Source organism: Gymnoscopelus braueri, assembly GCF_963280865.1.
Source record: "Gymnoscopelus braueri genome assembly, chromosome: 22".
Lineage (NCBI taxonomy): Eukaryota > Metazoa > Chordata > Actinopteri > Myctophiformes > Myctophidae > Gymnoscopelus > Gymnoscopelus braueri.
This window is the reverse complement of record NC_137624.1, coordinates 9905583-9928078: the sequence shown is the minus strand read 5'-3', so window position 1 is coordinate 9928078 and position 22496 is coordinate 9905583. Positions and strand designations below refer to the sequence as shown.

The 22496-nt window shown below is 39.7% G+C and overlaps 2 protein-coding genes across 2 annotated transcripts in view; both read right to left on the bottom strand.

The window, feature by feature from the left end:
- zbtb7c (zinc finger and BTB domain containing 7C) overlaps positions 1–22496 on the bottom strand; it is a 400030-nt gene that overhangs the window by 284819 nt on the left and 92715 nt on the right. The window lies entirely within an intron of this gene.
- The window catches only part of LOC308078816 (XK-related protein 9-like), a gene marked incomplete at both ends in the record, with an annotated part of 2823 nt that continues 1661 nt past the window's right edge, over positions 21335–22496 (bottom strand). Inside the window, one exon of the mRNA XM_080420165.1 lies at positions 21335–21924. Coding sequence (XP_080276291.1) covers positions 21335–21924 — 590 coding nt within the window. The remainder of the gene's footprint in view (positions 21925–22496) is intronic.

Sequence of the window (22496 nt, the reverse complement as noted above, 5' to 3'; positions counted from 1 at the left end):
TCAGGGACCCCCAAATTGATGTTATTTGGCTGCAGACCCCCCATTTGAAAAAAGGGACCTCCATAAGAGAAGAGTAGTCAACATTTGGCTATTTTTCAAAAAAAGTGTTTAAACTGTCCCTCATTTCGCTGGGGACCCCCTGGAACCCCTTCAAGGACCCTGGCACACAGCATATTTTCAGATGAGGGGGTCCGTGTCATGAAAAGGTTTGAGAACCCACTGCTTTTAGACTATTATGAGCACATTACAAATCTATTTGGCCGGGCCGGCATTGGTGCAGTTATTGCTGTGCTCGAATTCGCCTTGTTCTCCTGGTTCTTAACCCCTCATTAGAGCGCAAGAGCTGGGGTCAGAGCGGTGGTGGGCAGTGGGCACGCACACACGTGCAATTATGAGAAAACGCTGTCTTTAATTTCACCTTCTCCATCCATTTTAAGGCAACAACACACACCCCATGAGTCTGGGCTACAAATCTGAGGCGGACGGATCCCTCCTGGCCTGTGGCTTTGTGGTGCCAGTATTCCGAGGCACAGCCGGCCTCTTGCATGCAACTCGACAGAAAAAAACAGGACTTGAAACATTTCCTGGGGCATAGTTTAGTTTTCAGCCCGTGGCACAGTTTAGTCTAGTGTCGGCACAGCCTGCAAGTGGTGGAGGAAGTATATACTCACATTCTTTACTTGGGTAAAAGTATCGATACCACAATGTAGTGGAAGTACTCTGTTAGAAGTACAAGTCCGGTGTCCAAAATTGACTTGAGTGAAAGGACAAAAATGTGGGCATCGAAATATACTTAAAGTACCAAAAGTAAAAGTACTCATTATGCAGAATATTATGTCCCAGGCCATTTCACACGTTTTCAAAACTTATGAAATTAGCAGATAGACACGTTGTGAGCTTGTAGATCTGCTATTTTCAAATAGCCAAAGTTTATATAGGGCTGAAGTGGTTAATGTAAGGTTTTTTAACGATAATCCAAATCTTCAAAGTAAACTGAAGTTTTCAAATAATTGTAATGGAGCGAGTGAAAGTACAATATTTGCCTCTGAGATGTAGTGGAGTAGAAGTAAAATCGAAAATTGGCAAAAGTGCCTCAAATTGTATTTCAGCACAGTACTTGAGTACATGTACTTACTTATTACTTTCCACCACTGCACAGTTTAGTCTAGAAGCGGCCCAGCCTGCCAAACTGTGGAAGACCACACAAACAGAAATAGTGCTTTTTTAGATCTATACCACTTTTTTTCTGCTGCAGTGGCTTTTAGTTAACTTCACTTTGTAACAGCAAAGTGGAACGCTTTTGATTCTCACTTTTTATTTGTTTACAAGTGAATGAACAAAAGTAAGTTGCTGTGCAATTCACTTTCCGTTTAAATTGTGTCGTCATAAATGACTCCTCCAGACTGACACTTTGTATTGGCTCCTCGGTGTAAAGAACAGACCACCCAGTGTCACACGGTTGGACACTCACTGTTTAAATTAAATAAATAAAATTGCTCCGTATCACCACATTTGACAAAACAGCTCATTTTGTACTACATCACAAAAGTGACCATTTTGCAGGTGTAGACTATCATTTTAAAGGCTTCTGGTGCAGTAATTCTTGTCCAAAGGTTGGGTCATGTTCACGTGGTCAGTCACCACTCAGCATTATTGTTCAGTATGAGAGGTAAATGGATGCAAATGGATCTCCTTGCATGAAGACTAAATAATATCAAGTTGGTTTGATCATCATTATTTTGTCCAGAATCTTAAAGGAGCACTTCACCCATTTTCGACCTAATATCTTCATATGAATGGTCCTCATATGCTCATTATAATTTCCGTCTAGCCACTGTGTCTCATTGGTGGACTATTAGACATATCAGAAACATGCCTACCAATGACATCATCGATGGTGATTCAAGGATAATATAACCTACGGACTATCACTTCCTGGAAGTTAGAATGCTGAAATAGAAGTCATTGTTCTTGCATTAATTATTAAACCAAAGAAATGTGAAGTTAGAAATCTTTTAAACCTGCCAACCAATCTCATATTGAGCTGTAGTGAGGCCCAATTATATGAAGATAGGTTGAAAATGGGTGAAGTGGTCCTTCTAGCTGTATTGTTATACAGCCAGAAACTACAGATGAGAACTAGGTCAAATGTTTCACCCCAATTTTTTGTTTATTGTATGTTAATACAATGCAGGCTGAGGAACAGTTTGCTTTTCCCATCACATCAGACTATGAAATAACAGTAAAAAGTGAATGTGCAATAATCCTGTACGCAACGTACAGGGTTATTAAAGTGCTATGCACTTTCATTGACTGATACTCTTGCCCTGTTTTTATTGTTTATTGAGTGTTTTAGGTCATTTTATCATGTTTTTATTATCATGTTTTTATTGTATATATCATGTATGTACCTAACCAGTGCATCTAAGTGACAATAAAGTAAATCGGAATCGGAATCTGACAGTGAGAGCAGGTTCAAAGGTATAGGGACAGGTGACGGCTAGGATCTTAGGTCAAAGTAAAGTTACTTTATTAAGTACCACCAAGTACATGGAAATAAGACACTTGGATTGTTGTACAACAGGTGTCAGGCCCGTGTCACATCTAACTCAGAGCTAGTTTGAATCAGGCCAGATGTGACCGCTTAAATCAGCCATCACCTTCACCACAGCCAGATACCGTTAGATCACATGGTACACTATACTGTGTCTGCCATATGTTTTCATGGCATTTTGTGGCCACAAAATGTTGAGCCTGGAAAGGTCCTTTCTGACCTGCCTGCTGGAATGAATTCATCCTATAGGTGGTTGTAAATATTGACATGAAAGTCAAAAGTAATTCTAGATCAGTATTGTTTCTCTGTGAAGCTTCATATACGCTCTTTAAAGACTAAATGTATATGGTACTTTAATGGAGTATTTAAATTCCATATAGTTATGTGTTTCCAATTGAAACAGAAGCTGTGCACGTCTCAGCCAATCTGGGGTTGGATTGCCCAAGAGCTTTCCAACCTCCAGACACCATCCAGATGGTCTTTAACCCGACAATGAGCTCTGGTGGTTTTTGGAATTGGCGAGTACCATGACTCACCTGGATGTCATGTTGGTCCACAAAGTAAAAAAGAAAAAAGAAATCAAACAAGGCAGTGCTGAATACATTTTCCGTTACTGCATTGAGTATTTCTAGCCTCAAATGTTTTCAGAAACATATTTTAGTGTTTAACTTTAAAATGAGAGCATTTATAATGCGTGATACAGCCATGTTTGTTTACATTCAACATGCAGCACTGTGTCTAGCATAATGAGTCATAGCTCTCTGTGGAAGATTTAGCTTTACCTTTGCATTAAGGTGCATGTCATGATATAAAATTAAAATCGGTTGGTACAGTACAGTACATGCTGATGTAAGCACGCATGTTTTCTTTTTGTTTTGTTTGTTTGACAGGAAGTAATTCAGATTTGACTTTTGATATAAAAACGTTGGTATCTATTACTAGGCCTATATCCCCTTTATGTTTTAAAAGGGTGGGGGGGAAAAAACATATTTTTTCTTCTCAGCTCATATTCAAATGTACATTTCTTTTTAAATGTGGACTATACTGGCATTTGGACTCTGGAATGACATTTATCAATCATCATACTTTGCTAAAGCTCCAGAACACACAACCCTAATGCAACATTATTAGACTCCAATAAATACTCGACACACAAGTATTTATTGAGCCAAATTAGCTATGAAGTGAAGTAGTTTGTTTATGCGTGTGCGTGTGCGTGTGCGTGTGCGTGTGCGTGTGCGTGTGCGTGTGCGTGTGCGTTTGCACGTGTGTGAGTGTGCAGTATAGAGTGCCGCCATGTTGGCCAGCTATAGGTAGCCTAGAAAATGTGAGTGTTTATCAATTAGTCCATTAATCATGAGGTCTAACATGTCTGTCGTCTCCCTGGAACCATTAAGCCTCCAGCAGTGATGAGAGGATGCTCTACAGTCTGCCTACTGCTATTAGACCACTGTTAACCTGACTGGAACCACGCACAACAAAACCACCATCACTCCACCTTTCTAATGTCAAGGACCCCCAGTTTGACATGTATGAGTCCATGGACCCGAATTTGATATGATTTTTTATCTCTGGGACGCCAATGTATATATCCTCAGTGTTATTGGAATCTGAGAGTCAATAATGTTGTACTCAGTGTTGCCAGATTCTGTGAGAGAAACAAGCAACCAGGTCTAGGAAAACCAGCCCAAAAGAAGCGACTATGGGCCACATGAGCACTTTAACATATACATCAGCTAGTTGAAAATAGCAGATCTACAAGATCACAACGCGTCGCGTTGCGACACGTTGTGAGCTTGTAGATCGGCTATTTTCAAATAAAATCTTGCTGGGAAATTATAATAAGCAGATCTGGCAACCCTGGTCTCTTAGAGATACAGACACGTGATGTAGACCACATCCTTCTATATGGGTTATGGGTATAGAATCACAAAACCTATACATTCAATAACGCAAATAATTTTTGATGATGATGCTCAGTTTTCATAATCTTTTCACACACACACACACACACACACACACACACACACACACACACACACACACACACACACACACACACACGCACACACACGCACACACGCACGCACGCACGCACGCACGCACACACACACACGCACGCACGCACGCACACGCACGCACGCACTCACGCATGCACTACACACTGTAACCATAAAACAGCGGAAGACTTTCCCAGCTGTTGAGTGCTCAGTGAACCAATAACCATATGATTAAGACAAGATGATGGGGTCTAATAATTTAGCACATCATACTGGTGACATCAGAGTATAAACATGGAGTTCGGCTGGACAGTGGATCGTGTGGATTGTTATTCACAAAATGTCAAAAATAAAGATATTTGGCGCCGATCGGTGTAGTGGATTGCAAGATTAGCTAGAGAGACAGACAGACAGAGGGACGTACGGACACAAAGATTTGGGCGACATTATAGACAAACGCTCTTCTCTTCTTAGGCGCCATCCATAATGTATCATGCTGTATGTAGCCTATACTCTGTGTTTGTTGAGAAGGACTTCAAGAGCGTACTTGTGATTCTTAGACATCTGGGAAACCATGTTTTATCGTAATTCTGTGCAGACATGATGAGTGCGCTGCATTGGATAGCAGCGACTGGAGGAGTCATATGGATCCAGGACATTAATGGACAAGAGATAAGATATATTTGTCTGGCTGTGGCCTCCATAGCGAGCTCTGGTACTCAATGGAAGAGGTTTGAGTGTTTGCCATTCAGTTCCTGACTGCATTATATTTATTGATCCCTCTCTCTCCGGGCTCTGATAATTGTTTTCCTTTCAAGAATGTTATTTTACTCGTACTACTCAGTCATACAAGATCACTCATGCCGAGTTAAAGGCAGTGCATGTTTAAAATTATTCATAATCTCACACCCCCCAACCTCTTAGAGGAGGCCTGGTCTATGCTAAAAGTGGCAGTGCATTAGGGCTAGAGCGTCTACTAGGGGTGATTGGGAATCGCAGTAAAACCAAAAAAAAGACGGCCTTTCTTATTAACATTAGAAACTCAGGAAGCTTTTCAGTGTTTAAAGCCAGACGCATTTTGAAAACAGAGAAGTTAAACAATATAGACCCAGTCCAGTACATACTTTACAGAAGTTACAAAAATGAATGATAATGATGATAAGCCCCATTTTTTACAAATTTCAAGATAAAGTTGATGATGCAATTGGTCCTTTTTGTAATCAGTTTCCTCCCATAACGTAGAAAAAAGGCAAGTAGTGTCAAAATATGAGATAGTTTCATAAGCCATGTGCAGTACAATACTGGTTTGTAAAAAAGACCGTAGGGGTCTTGCCCTATATAGATTGTCATGCTGGGGCCCTTTAATTTGTATTTATTTTATTGTATTTATTTGATTGACAGATGAGCTTTCACTACTTATCATTATTATTATTTCTTTAATCACAAATATGAGGGCCGCTGTAATTAAAGGGGAATTTCTCGCTAGATGAGATTGAAATATCAAGATTGCAATCGAGACTTCCGGTGGACTGGAAGTTGGTGATAAAATGTACCACTTCTGTAACTTAGTCATACTTCTCTTTTATATCTTTTGTCTTCAGTTTTCTCCCATAAAGTGAAAAAATATGTTTCATAAGCCTGTGCAGTATCATACAGTATGGTTTGCAAAACAGACCTAAAATGTACAATTTACAATTTAGGCATTTAGCAGATGCTCTAAATCCAGAGTGATTTACAATAAACAAGGTAAACACGTACATCAACTGCATAGAGACAGTGTAGTGCCTCAGTAATAGGATCATAGATCAACCAAGAACCTAGCATCAGTCTAAACAGTGCAATATTAAAAAAAAATATCTGTACATTGAAACTATACAAACTATAGGAAATTACATTTTAACCTTTGCATAAGACTGCATGGTCGTCAAGGCTAGGTCAAGTGCTACAAACTAAAGTGGAGTCTGAGGTGTCTTCAGACTATGGCTGAAAATTGGGAGTGAGTGAGGGGAGTTTGTTCCACAGTTTGGAAGTCTGGAATCTATGGAGTGTTGTCCCGGATGTTTTAAGCAAGGATCTTTCTCTGTGTCCCCTACACACAGACATGCACACACATTTGCACCAAATGATGTTGCTATGTTTACAGTTTACATGTGTGCCAAATGTCATGCCTGTATCCACCGCATAATGATTTTTCACATAATTCCCCCTACCATCAGTTATCTGTATTTTTTTAATCTGGCCCTGAGGAGAACTGATGCAAATTAGCTGCTAGCTAACTCTGGTGCATTTACTTTTAATTGCTGTACAGTGTACCTGTAATAATAAATGATCAATAAAAAAGCACAAGAAAACAAAACATACAGTATATGAGACCAACATGAAAATAGAATAAAGTATTGAAACCAAGTTGTATACCATGAATTAAATAGTTGGCAGTACACTCTAGTATTCTAAGGAGCTATGGATGTGTCCTTACAGTGTGACTGTGGAGAATGGTGATGTGAAGCACTGGCGTGAACCCAAAATAAACAAAAACTCTGGTCTGTGTTGTAAAAGTGGTCATTCCACATTTGGATGAAAAAATCCCATGCTGCCACTTGAAGGGCTGCAACAGCTGCTACAGTATTATGAGACATTTGTCAGAATTAGTTTATTGTCACATAATGTCCCATGATACACAGCATTGTCCTCTTGCATTTAACCATCCTAACTATTGGGAGTAATGACGAGGAAATGAAAGGTAGAGCCAAGTTGAAGTCATGTCTTTCACATAAATAAGGTAGTTGTTGTCAAATTGATTGATTGATTGACCGCAGTGTCACAATTTCTCTGAGAAGTTTCTAATGAGCTTTATTTTCATAATTTCATCATGATTTCATAAAGTTGACTGCTTCTATTTTTACTTTATTTAAGATTCGAGCCAAACCCAATATTTTGCTATGGAGAGTTGAAATTGAATAAGAAAAACACACCATTATCATGTAATTCTCTCTATTTCCATTGCTGTTATGGAACAGCAGATATTATGGAGAATAATGTTTTAATGTGCATACATTCTGCAGAGAAGGACTCACACACAAGAATAAAGAGATCAGACTATACTTCTTGCAGATACAAATCTTCAATAGATGACCCAGGGCTGTACAGAGTGAGGCGAAAGCAAACACTTTTGTCCACACAGACACTATCATCAGTGCATGCAATGATGCACTGATGATAGTGTCTTAGTCACACTTATCGTTAGAGACACTCTACAATGTCTGATGTTTTACTCTTATGTTATGAACCTGTACACAAGATGTAACAATAAAGAGTCTTGAACCTCGTTGGGATGCAGGAATCCAACATTTTAAAGACTTTAAAATAAGGTTTTTATTACTTTTCTTTACTTTACTTTATTTTCTATTTTATGTGATACAGACAATTTAAGGATTTATATTAGACATAGGAAAATAATTGCATGCAACTGTAATACATTTTTTTTGTAATATATAATAATATATTATATATAATATATATATATACATTTTTTAAAATATATATATTGTGTAATATATAAATCTGTATATAATCTGTATAGAGCACCGAAGTCTGACGTAATTTACACATCCTACCTGGTTCGCGGTTTTCCACCCACGTTCTGAATCCCCATAGACGTCTTTAATATCGAGTCAAATAAGAACTGTGTTGAAAAAATAAACAAATGATCCCGGCGGTTTGACTCTTATGGATATGAAGCATCAACTGACGGTGAGAAAACGCTAATGTTACTTCCACCGCATTAGTAAAATTTTCGCCAGAAACAGATTGTATCAAATATAAGTGACTGACTATCATAAACGATACAGAGCCACCTCCCTGACAATATCGCCGAGACAGTTTGTTTATTTTACAATTCTTATATGAGACAATTCTAAGATGACCCAATGTTATTGGGCCAGACTTCCACAGAAGTGAGGAGGACATGGGAATTGGTAGGAGGAAGTATGTCAATAGAATGATCATGTGGACATGACGTCTGGCACTCACTATTAGGCCTGAATATTATGCGTCGTCAAGTTTGCCGCACTGCAGTGTTGCATATTGAAAATAGCCAATCTACAATCTCACACTGCGTTGTCACCTACACTTAATCCATTAAGACCGGGACAGCATCTGTGTCATTTTAAGATTTATTTGGCTATTAAAAAATAGCAGATCTACAAGCTCATAGTGCCACGCTATGAGCTTGTAGATCTGCTATTTTTGAAGAATCGTGCAAATTTGTGCAAATCTTTGAATATATATATTTTTTTAAACCGAACATTTTTAACTCCAATCTTTGCTTCTGTGTGTCCCTGGAACAAAATATTTGGAGATGGGGGTCCACGGCCAAATACATATAATTCTGGGGGTCCTTGACATGAAAAAGTTTGAGAACCACTGATATAGAAACATAGTTTTTGTTTTTATTTATTTTTTATGTAGGATTTAGAAGACATTTGTAGAATCCCCAGAAGCAAAGATTTTAGTTTACAAATGCTTGCTTTAAAAAAATATATATATTCAAAGATTTGCACACATTTTCACGATAAAAAAGTATAACTGCTATTTTTGAATAGCCAAAGAAATCTAAAAATGACACAGATTCTTAATGGGTTAAGCAATATCATTTCAAACAATGACTTAATATTAATCTTAACAACATATGATAAGGGACCATCTGGAAGCGCTCACTCAGTACTTCAGATGCCTCACTGACCCGACTATCACAGATTAATGGGATGTTTTCAGATAGCCCACTCAGCAGTTTAGAAATCGAATTGTACTAATAGGCTAAACTAAAAGAACGGCCCACACATCTGACTCTAAACAGCCCAGTAAGCAGATCAGAAAAACCAAATGTAATAACTGTAGTAAGTTACGGGTATGGCTTAATGGTCTAGAGGTCAAAACGGCTCACTCAGCAGCCTAGAAACATAGCTGTATAGGAATGCATTAATTTATCTATCTATGTAAAACGGTGCCTCATCATCTAGGGGTGCAGATGGCAGATGGCAGGGGGGGCGAGACACACGCACGCACGCACGCACGCACGCACGCACGCACGCACGCACGCACGCACGCACGCACGCACGCACGCACGCACGCACGCACGCACGCACACACACATTTGAACATCCATAATTATATTGGCCCTCATTCATCAAACTTGAGTTTGACCAAGAAGTGGGCGTATGGTCCTTTCAACGCAATGCTCGACATTTATGAATCTGTTGTCAATTTGATGTGAGCATAGCTGAACATAAAATCATCTATACAACTTACATATTCACTCAAAGATATAACCAAGATATTTCAAAATATTCCATTTTGTAAAGGCCTACAGTACATTGACTACTGTATGTATCATATAACCCTAACGTATTGAAAGTGGTTAATTGTGGGTTTAAGTATTTAACCAATGAAAAGTATTTTCCATTTCCTGAAAAGTATTTGGTCCCGACAGCGACCAAATGCAACATCCCCTTTGGAACAGGAAGCAATAGTTTATGTGAAATGTGGTTTTAGCATGAGAATTAGGCTGCATGTCAGATCATAAAATATCTGGGTATTTGTGTTTTAGGAAATTTTGTTTTCATCTGTTTCCAGTTGTGTCAAGGAGAGCTAGCAGCCTCTGGCTGATGCCATTTTCTCTGGCCAGCAAGGGTGGTTATACAAGATGTAACATGATTAAGATCTCAAGTTTAAAATTAAGTAATTTAGCTCTATTAAAGCGTAAATTCAATAAGGAAGATCTCTGTTGTCATTCACAAGTGAGAGCACTTCTAGAGTCTAATTGCCAAATGTTTATTCAATAAAATTCTCATTTACAACAACTTGATCTCTCCATTATTGAACTTGTCTTTGGTCTCTCTCTCCCTCAGTCATTGATCTCTCCGTCCCATTCCCCATCTCCTTTTAAAAGATAATACAATATGTGATATAAAGTATGTATGCAATATATGTGTATGTGATAAAGATCATGAACTTGCTTATTTATAGAAAGCTTTTCCACGATTGTGAAATGTCCTTCAAATACATATTCAATATATTTCTAATTTCAAATCATATGAATAAAAAAAAAGAGAAAGACAAGTCTAGCCTCCAGTACAAACAACACATTTGCTATAAAGCAGTTGGCCTTGATAAAAACTTGGATGACGATACACAGGAAACGGACAATCGATCTTGAAAGTAGCAGCAAGTATGACCAGAGGGGAATAAATAATTGCTGTTAATTCAGCTCTTGTCAGACAACATTCTAAACCACCTCATATGAAACTATAGTGACATTTGCAGCATTTGTAGCAGCTCCTAATGGCTGCAAAATCTTTATTGTACGACCTGCGGTTCAAGAGCTATAGGCCAAAATGTGAAGTGGCCTGTTATAGTACCAGCATGAGCCTGATTTGAACAATTTGGGGTGGAGGTTCGTCCTTAGCCTGCTGGGAGTGTGCAAGCAAAGTTTCACACTACAGCAATTCTATGGCATGTGGCAGCAGAGAAAAGGGCAACAACTATACAGCAATGTCTACAGTAGTGGTTCTCAATCTTTTCAGGCCGCAAATCATCTGGGTAGTGGGTACCCCCCAAAATCATCTGGGGACCCCCTGGGGGTTAGTTTGAGAGCCACTGGTCTACAGTGCAATAATCAAACAGAGCAACCCAGTGTTCAAACAGATAGAGTGTGTGCAGAATGATTCGACAGAGGTCACACAATGCAGACCTCCCCTTTTTTTTTACCCAGAAAAACAACGTTGAAAGGTTCTGCTCTACAGTTCTTGCTTGTCCCCTGAAGATACAAAACAAAAAGAGAAAACACATTTAGTTCACTGTAATGTTTCCCGTACATGTCAGTATTTCAGATCCTTGTATTTCACAATCTTAAAATAGACACTCACAGGAGTCAAATTCCGACTTTGGACAATCCTGTGAATGGAGTGAACACAGAGGAGAACAGGAATTACAACGAGACGTGTGTGTGTGTGTGTGTGTGTGTGTGTGTGTATGTGTGTGTGTGTGTGTGTGTGTGTGTGTGTGTGTGTGTGTGTGTGTGTGTGTGTGTGTGTGTGTGTGTGTGTGTGGTGTGGGTGTGTGCGCGTGTGTGTGTGTGTGTGTGTGTGTGTGTGTGTGTGTGTGTGTGTGTGTGTGTGTGTGTGTGTGTGTGTGTGTGTGTCACGGTTGATTTACGGTCTGGTGGATCTGGTCTCAGATAACATCTGAGAAGTACAGTAAAGGGCACCAAAAATGTATAAACACAGTACTGTAAAACTAGACTGGTTTGATCACAATGACACAGATGTCAGATGGGGCCAAATACCCCATGTTGGGTTCATCAATGAAATTTGAAAAAGTGTTACTATTTTTGAAATATGCTGCCCATTTCATTTGTATACGGACACTTGTTTTGCATCCAATTGTATGAAATATCAGCCTTTAGTAGAACGTATTAAAGGCATTAGGATATAACTGGCAACTTATTGTCCTCGTCTTTGGGAGTCTGATCCACGTTCACAAACATGGACAACACTGTGCTCAGTGGACTACAATTGGGAGGATTGCAAAAGACAAATGCCAAAAAGTTGGCTAAATACTGCAAGAGGGAAATCATCTGTAACTTTCTGTATATAATAGTAAGTCATCAATTCTCCCCTGTGTGTTAATATCATCTATTATGTAATGAATCTTTTGTGCAGATCCAGATACAATAATTCAAGTGTGTGTGTGTGTGTGTGTGTGTGTGTGCGTGCGTGCGTGCGTGCGTGCGTGCGTGCGTGCGTGCGTGCGTGCGTGCGTGCGTGCGTGCGTGCGTGCGTGCGTGTGCGTGCGTGCGTGCGTGCGAAACTTACAGGAGAACAGGGGGAGGCTGTCGGGTCACACAGCTGAACTTGGCAGTGTAAGTTACTAAACAAGATGGCGCTGATGATCTGCCGCCGGGAGAGCCTGACAGAGAAACGAGCCTGCAGGCTAGTGCCACCCTCCCCCAGTGTCACCTCAGGGATGGCAGGACACCTGGAAGACATGAAGAAGGGTCAGGTTGTAGGCCCTTTCGTGGTAAATCACTACTTCATTCTTCAGTCTTTTGCACGTCAGGAGCCTGTCCTGGACGGGAGTCTCCAGACATAAAAACAGATGATGATAACTTTTACTTAAACATATGAAAGCTAACATTCAGCAAAAATAACATCAGAGATTTGGTATACAGGGTAAAAAAGAAAGAAAGAAAGAGAGCCAAGTATGAACCAACCAACACACAAGACAATTGCTCATGTATGTTATTAGAATAATTGAGAAGCAGTTTTTTTTTACTTTCCCCCCCCAAATGTCTTATATACTGTATCAAAGAATTGACACAAAACAATTCACAAAACAATAGATTCATAATTGGTCCAACTGACCAGTTAAGCCCTGTAATAGGCTACTCTTCATTGTACAATGATGGTGTGCGTAATTAGCCAATCTTCAAGCTCATAGAGCTTCACATCTTGGTGCATTCTGAGTTTGTAGATCTGCTATTTTCACTTTAAAAAAATAAACGTTCATTAATCATAATCGACGCCAAAGTTTGAAATAATCGTGATATTTATTTGAAGTCCAGCCCTACAGTAGGTTAAAGGATTCTACATTCATACAAAAAACAAATGAACTGAACTAATAAACTGAGTCTTCACAGTCTAGTTGTAGCCCATACATAGCCCACACTCAGTGGTGGAAAAAGTACTCAAATGTTTTACTTAAGTACAAGTATCAATACTGCAATGTAAAAGTACTCTGTTACAAGTAAAAGTCCAGAATTAAAAATGTACTTGAGTAAGAGTACAAAAGTATAGGTATCAAAATGTACTTAAAGTACCATAAGTAAAAGTACTAAAATGTTTGAAAATAGCAGATCTACAAGCTCACAACGCGTCGCAATGCGAGCTTGTAGATCGGCTATTTTCAAATAGCCTAGGTATAAAATAGGGCTAAAGTGTTTGATGTATGTTTTATACTGCAATCATTTATATCTGCAAAGTAACTAGTAACTAAAGTTTTCAAATAATTGTAGTGGAGTAAAAGTACAATATTTGCCTCTGAGATGTAGTGGAGTAGAAGTAAAAGTATAGACAATTTGAAATACACCAGTAAAGTAAAAGTACCTCAAAATTGTACTTAAGTACAGTAGTTGAGTAAATGTACGTAGTTACTTTACACCACTGCCCACACTGCCACCACAAACCATTCGCTCACATACTTGTTTCGAATGAAGTAGAATCGCTCAGGGTCATTCTGGGTCGATTGAGTGGTGTAGCAGTCGCCCAGAACGAGCACAAACGCGGTGTGTATCTCCACAGATAGTTGGACATACACGTCAGAGGCCGCTAGCACCGAGCTTTCTTCTATTGGGTAAGGCTCTGTGTAGTCAGAGTTTCGGAACAGGCCAATGGCGGTGGGTGGTGGTCCACGAGACTCACCTGAAATGACAGCTTCATTCCAAAAACACTTACAGGATATAGTATGGAATATACATTTGTCATGAAATAATAATGACACTACAGTTTAACTAAATGTATGAGTCTTGTGTTTAGATATGCTATTCACAGCAATGTGGGGCGACAAGGTGGAGCTGATGGCCAACCGATAACACAACACCAGAATGCACTTCAGTTCAAGCATTTTGCTGCTAGGATGGACTTATTTTTCTCAAATACAATTGCCTACTTTTACAGTAAGTGTAGTAATGCAGTTTGTCATAGTCAAACAGTGATCATGACATTTATTAATGCCAGCATCTATATAGTTCCATGCAAGTCTTATGGTTATTGTACTTATCTGGTCCTGATTTTATTTTATTTCATAAGTTCTACATCAATTGACCAAGGTGCATGGTACAATACAATTATTAGGAAAGAAAAAGTCAGATGACTTAATTCCATTGCAGTCCCAGAATGAATAAAAGGCAGACATAGGTAAATCTAACTGATAACACTTATGTTATTCTATTGTACCTAAAAATATCATTCAAGCAACCAGAAAGTCAATGCACAAACAAACAAACAAATAATTAAATAAATAAAAAATGTGTTTAAAACATACCAGCCAAACAAAAAGGGTCCAATCCAGCCCAACATGGAGCTGCTTGCTCTAGTCTAACTTGCCATAAACCATAAAACTGTTCAAAGACTGTGGGATTTTATTCAGGACTTTAGGAACTTATTCGGTTACCGGAACGCTCACCCCAAAACACACTCGCCCCCCATTTTATTAGGAATACGTTTAGGGTTAGGCAAAGTTTTACTGAGGTTAAGTTTAGGAATAAGGTTAGGTTTAGGCTAAATTTTACTGGTTACGTTTAAGAATACCTGGTGGTAACCGTTCCGAAGTCGCCAGATGATGAGTGTGTTTTGGGGCCAGCGTTCTTGTATTGAATTATTTTATTCCATTTCTCACTCCCTGTATAGAGGAATGCACTTCTACCAACCTTCTTTTTTAGGTTAGGTAGTTTAAGATTAGCTACACTAGCCCTCATCACTGATGTATTGGAAATAGCCTTTAAAATAGTGTAATTTGCACATTGATCTTTAAAAACAACAAACTGGACTGGCCAGACGAAACTGAAGCCCTGTACAGGAAAGGACAGAGCAGGCTGTCCTTCCTGAGGGGGATGTTTCTAGCCACCGTTTCATTCTCAGAATACATTCTATGTTGTCTTTAAAAAGGGCACATGCATGCCTTTATTTAAGGTCATGATTTGTCTGTGGCAATTTAAATCAAGCCTGGGTGTACCTTCTGACACCCTTGACTCCTAAGCGACTGCATCCCCAAATTGAAATTGAGGGGAAGATGCACATATAATTAACAAATGTGTATTGGAAACAGCTGGGAAGAATGCTGAGGGATTGTGCGTATTGTAGTCTGACTCTGTCTTAAAAAATATATATATATATATTATTGCTCCTTAAGTGACTATTTGCCTTGAAGGTTTAGTTAGATATTGATCCATAGTTTGTGTGTAGACAGTTTTGTGCAGGTTGCTCAAAAATACCAAGAGGAGCAAATTTCTTTGACATACAAACTTTTTGTCAACAATTGATTGCTATAGCTTTGGCTAATGGCATTAAGATTTCTTTTTTTGGCATGAAAGATAAGCAAGCAGGTCCGCACACAATAATGCATATCTTTGTTCTATGTATGATAGTCTCATATTATGATATTCTTATCAATTCATATGATAAATGGTTTCATATTATATAAATAATCATGTATTATTAATAGAGATATTTTTATTTACAATGCAATCTAAAACCCCTGACTCAAAGCATGTCCAATCTTATTACACTGTTATATTTTAGTTCCAAACAACCGTCAATGCTTTCTCTATATAGTCTAACACACAAATCTAACACAAATGATGTGTAACTCACTTTGACATTAATCTGAGTTGACAAGAACAAAATGGTAGCAGGTTTTGGAGGCCTAGGTCGCAGGTCGGTCACATGTCACTAGATACAAAGTTTACTTCAATACATCTGTAGAATAACTACATTAGTTTCAAATTTCAAACGTAATTATTATACTAATAACTCTGTGGTTACTCATCATTTATTTGACAATGCTTTAAACCTATCTTTACGGTTACAATACGGATATACTGTACAGAGGCAAATTGTTCTGTGTCTCCATGGCTCTGTATTTATTTTATAATATACTAGGTATTGTTAACCTTCCCACAATACCTTCCCACCAGTATGATATGGTTCATCTGAGCTGCATGTGTTCCAAAGACAGGAACACATGCAATGACTATATTAACACACTGAATACAGTATACATAAGTTATCGTCATTGTCAGGGAGAGAGAAAAAGTAACTTGTTTGCAAGCCTGGAAGAGTTTGTTTTTCTCACTCGCTGAGCGTAGCGCCTCAGTCTAGCTAGTGACAGGTTCAGCTTCTTCATCAAGGACTTACTGCGCAGTGCTGTGTGCCTTTGGTATAATAATATAGAGTGAATAGTGTGGATGGAGGAGCCATTTCATGGCTGAATAAATGTTGCCATTCTGTCATCAGATTCCTCCCTCCTCTGCGTCGGGTGCAGGACCACGTAGTAAACACAGAGACAGATCAAGCCGAACGCTGTACCTCCAAAGATCGTACAAGAGACTGGTAAAAAATACGTCATGGCCTGCACTTCTGGCTTGATCATTGCCAGCAGTATCGGAGTCGCAACATTTAAGATGGAGTAGAACAAGTAATAGAGGGTTATGGATATTTTGGTGTGCTGTCCTTTGACGTTGAAAAAGCTGAATGTGAGAACGACTCCTACGATAGCCCTGTAGAGCCACTCAAGCCGTGGGCCTGAGCAGAATTGAGTTTTAAGAAGGTTTGCCCAGATTGTCCCCAGAAGCCAGATGAAAGCGAGGCCTATGACGCTGTAAGTGTTGAGGATGAGAAGCAGGCAGTAGCTGAGGATGTGGCTGGTGATAGTAGAGAGCTTGTAGAGGAGGTAGACGGCCGTCGAGAGACCGGCCATCTCGTTGATTTGGGGCAGAGGTCTGCGCAGGAAGCGTTGGTAATTCACCAAAGCCAAGGCGAGGTTGCAGAAAGAGAATGCCATGCACACATCTGAAACGGATATGATTATGTATTAGTTGAGGAGAGAAGCCATTGCAATCATTACAATGAGGCTGTGTGTGTGTGTGTGTGTGTGTGTGTGTGTGTGTGTGTGTGTGTGTGTGTGTGTGTGTGTGTGTGTGTGTGTGTGTGTGTGTGTGTGTGTGTCTGCAATGACCAGTGGTGTAAAGTAACTAAGTACATTTACTGTACTGTACTTAAGTACAATTTTGAGGTACTTTTACTTTACTTTACTGGAGTATTTCCAATGTTCAATACTTTTACATCTACTCCACTACATCTCAGAGGCAAATATTGTAATTTTACTGCAATTAGTAGTTACTTTAGTTACTAATTACTTTGCAGATATACATTTTAATATAAAGCATACATTAACCACATTAGCCCTGTTTTATATATAGTCGCGACGCGTTGTGAGCTTGTAGATCTGCTATTTTCAAACATTTTAGTACTTTTACTTTTGGTACTTTAAGTATATTTTGATGCCAATACTTTTGTGCTTTTACTCAAGTAACATTTTGAACACCTTTTACTTGTAACAAAGTACTTCTACTTCTACTTTTACTCAAGTAGAACATTTGAGTACTTTTTCCACCACTGGCAATGACTCAATACACTGTATTGTAATCAAATCACAACACATGGCCATGAAACTTCATGGCCATGTCTAGAGGTCTATGTCAGAGATGAGCGCTGCCACCCTGCTACAGTATGCACAGCTGTAACATTAGATCGCCCATCTTTGTTGCCGTTGCCACCAAATTCATTCAATATGCCAGTGAGACTCACATAGACAAGTGTGATGAAACACATACTGGACAATTACCACAAGCACCGTATGCACTCACGTCTGATTTTGATGATGGACGGCTCTGCATCATGGCCGAGCACGAAATACAGCTGGAGGATGAGCTGCGGGGCGCCCTCCAGGAACGCCTCAATCGTGACAAGCATGCTCAGATCAGTAGCCATGCCCACCAGCCTCGCGCGGTCCTCTCTCTTCTCCCTCCTTGCAGTCTTGATCAGCTGATGATACCTGCCAGTGGACAGGCATAATGACAATTATGGTATGGTCACATTTTTGCTACTGTTGTATTATCACTAGAATCTCTGTGTTTTACCAATTATTTGGGAGCCATACTGTAGGTTGGGAATCGTTGGTATGCTCTCAATCACGTAACTCTGAGAGTGTACAAATGGAACGGGTCCATTTGGTTCCATTTGTACACTCTCAGAGTTACAGCAACAGAAGGGTCCATTTGGTTCCTAACAATCCATAATTTATCTGGGGACCCCCTGGAACCCCCTCAAGGACCCCTGGGGGTCCCCGGACCCCACTTTGAGTAACAACGGTATAAACTATGAAATGCAGTTCACATTGCCACAGATTACGGTGCCATTATGCACCAGCATGGATGACATAACTGATAATAGTCAACCAACAGGGTGTAGACACTTTGTAGTGCTTGAGAAGTATACATCAATATATCTTGGCATTATGTCTCTATTTTTTTTGCCACTATTACTGGTCCACTGGCATTCGATCCCTCTCCTATTGGTTGGATGATACAGCATTGCTGCCCGATGGATTGGAAATGGAGCGAGAGGATTGTCTACCGTTTACCATAGGGGCAGTCATTTTATCACCGGTATTAATACACAAAAAGATATACAATTATAACCCAATTATTTATAACACTATACGTATTTGGAGACAAGTCACAAATCACTTCAAGCTTAGGGCAATGTCGTTTTTACTACCCATTGCAGCGAATCCCTCGTTCGCCCCTTCCAAACTAGATGGTGCTTTCCTTGATTGGAAGGAGAAAGGAATAATTTGCATAAAAAATGTATATGTGGACGGGGTATTTGCTTCCTTTATACAGTTAAAAGAGAAGTACGGCCTCCCGCAGCGAGACTTTTTTAGATACCTACAGATTAGGAGTTATGTGAGAAAACATATTCCTGATTTTGAATCAGTAAGGCCAGACAGATTGGATGGGTGTTTAAGTCATGCAGCTGAGACTAGACGCATCATTTCTTTTTTGTATGACACTTTACATAACATGGCTCCGGTCTCAACTGACTCTATTAAAGCCAACTGGGAGGCGGAATTGGGCGTACAACTGACTGAAGACATCTGGGATAGCAGTATGGAATACATACATACCTGTTCGATTAATGCACGACATTGCTTAATACAATTCAAAATATTACACAGGTTACATTACTCAAAAGTAAAATTACACAAAATATTCCCAGACATCTCCCCCCAGTGTGATAAGTGTAAATCAGCAGATGCAACTCTACTGCACAGTTATGCCCTGTGTCCCAAGTTCTCCCAACCTACAGAATTTCTGGATAGAGATATTCAGACTATTTTCCAATATACTAGAGGTAGAGATAGATCCAGACCCAGTGTTAGTCATCTTGGGAGTATCAGAAGGGATGAAGAAATTACAATTATCTCAACAGCGCCTTCTCTCATACGGCCTTATCGCTGCAAAAAAAATTATACTATTATTTTGGAAGAAGAAAGAGGCCCCCACAATCAAACTCTGGCTCAACGAGATGACAGAATCCTTACATTTAGAAAGAATTAGATTTATACTCAAAGACAAACTGAAAGATTTTGAAAAGATTTGGAAGCCTTTAGTCTCCTTTCTTAAAGGTTGATAGGCTAATCCTTGTGGATGACCCGTGTCGCACGTAATCTGGGGAAGCACTTCTGGGGAGGGGGAAGGGAGGCGGGAGGGTCCCTTTGTTTTTTGCTTAAGTTTGAGTGTATTCTTTTCATGTTACTCCGTTTTGTGTGTATGTCTGTTGGTTTTTGTTTAAAAAAAAGAAGAAGGAAGCAATCCATATGTATGAACAAATGTATAATATAACCCTGTGCTTCACAATAAAAAAGATTTGAAACAATATATCTTGGCATTATGTACAAAAAAATTATGTTGTTCATGTTGTTTAGAGTAGATAGTCGAGAAACATCCATTATTGTGCTCAACAGCTGCACCATTGTCATCACTATATCACCACCATCATCATCATCATCATCATCATCATCATCATCATCATCATCGTCATCGTCATCATCATCATCATCATCATCATCATCATCATCATCATCATCATCATCATGTTTTGTTTCATACCTGGTGAAGATGCCCAAGCCAAAAAGATGGAGAGCAACAAGTCTATTGTTGGACATGCCTGATATTGTCCTTTCTGTCTGTGGATTCTTTTTCATATCTCTGTACCAGGCATAGCTGAAGACCTGTGTTCCCACCAGCCCAGCCAGTGCGAACACAAGAGTCAGGTCAGCCCAGGCATGACTGCCGTGTACAAAATACAACAGTGCCATCAGGACATCTGTTCCGATGTCCAAGCCACTCATGACCGGTCCAATGATGACGAAAGCCCATTGGTGTTTAGTGTAGAAGGGGTGTGACTCAGTTTCTGCTGATTGTTCCTTGTGGATGGTGATGCTGTTTCCTTGGTGTCTCATTGTCTGGTCTTGCTCACTGTCTGTTGGGTCAGCCCAAATGGTGATGACGGTGGTTCCTTGGATAACTGCCTCCTCTACCGCCTCTGTATTTACCATGCTTGCACTTGTCAGTGACAATGTCAGTGACTCATTATCTACTGTATATTTTCCTTACCTAGTCTTGTCGGTGCAACGTAATTATTATACTAATAACTCTGTGGTTACTCATCATTTATTTGACAATGCTTTAAACCTATCTTTACGGTTACAATACGGATATACTGTACAGAGGCAAATTGTTCTGTGTCTCCATGGCTCTGTATTTATTTTGTAATATACTAGGTATTGTTAACCTTCCCACAATACCTTCCCACCAGTATGATATGGTTCATCTGAGCTGCATGTGTTCCAAAGACAGGAACACATGCAATGACTATATTAACACACTGAATACAGTATACATAAGTTATCGTCATTGTCAGGGAGAGAGAAAAAGTAACTTGTTTGCAAGCCTGGAAGAGTTTGTTTTTCTCACTCGCTGAGCGTAGCGCCTCAGTCTAGCTAGTGACAGGTTCAGCTTCTTCATCAAGGACTTACTGCGCAGTGCTGTGTGCCTTTGGTATAATAATATAGAGTGAATAGTGTGGATGGAGGAGCCATTTCATGGCTGAATAAATGTTGCCATTCTGTCATCAGATTCCTCCCTCCTCTGCGTCGGGTGCAGGACCACGTAGTAAACACAGAGACAGATCAAGCCGAACGCTGTACCTCCAAAGATCGTACAAGAGACTGGTAAAAAATACGTCATGGCCTGCACTTCTGGCTTGATCATTGCCAGCAGTATCGGAGTCGCAACATTTAAGATGGAGTAGAACAAGTAATAGAGGGTTATGGATATTTTGGTGTGCTGTCCTTTGACGTTGAAAAAGCTGAATGTGAGAACGACTCCTACGATAGCCCTGTAGAGCCACTCAAGCCGTGGGCCTGAGCAGAATTGAGTTTTAAGAAGGTTTGCCCAGATTGTCCCCAGAAGCCAGATGAAAGCGAGGCCTATGACGCTGTAAGTGTTGAGGATGAGAAGCAGGCAGTAGCTGAGGATGTGGCTGGTGATAGTAGAGAGCTTGTAGAGGAGGTAGACGGCCGTCGAGAGACCGGCCATCTCGTTGATTTGGGGCAGAGGTCTGCGCAGGAAGCGTTGGTAATTCACCAAAGCCAAGGCGAGGTTGCAGAAAGAGAATGCCATGCACACATCTGAAACGGATATGATTATGTATTAGTTGAGAAGAGAAGCCATTGCGATCATTACAATGAGGCTGTGTGTGTGTGTGTGTGTGTGTGTGTGTGTGTGTGTGTGTGTGTGTGTGTGTGTGTGTGTGTGTGTGTGTGTGTGTGTGTGTGTGTGTGTGTGTGTGTGTGTGTGTGTGTGTGTGTGTGTGTGTGTGTGTGTGTGTGCAATGACCAGTGGTGTAAAGTAACTAAGTACATTTACTCAAGTACTGTACTTAAGTACAATTTTGAGGTACTTTTACTTTACTTTACTGGAGTATTTCCAATGTTCAATACTTTTACATCTACTCCACTACATCTCAGGGGCAAATATTGTAATGTTACTCCACTGCAATTAGTAGTTACTTTAGTTACTAATTACTTTGCAGATATACATTTTAATATAAAGCATACATTAACCACATTAGCCCTGTTTTAAATATAGTCGCGACGCGTTGTGAGCTTGTAGATCTGCTATTTTCAAACATTTTAGTACTTTTACTTTTGGTACTTTAAGTATATTTTGATGCCAATACTTTTGTGCTTTTACTCAAGTA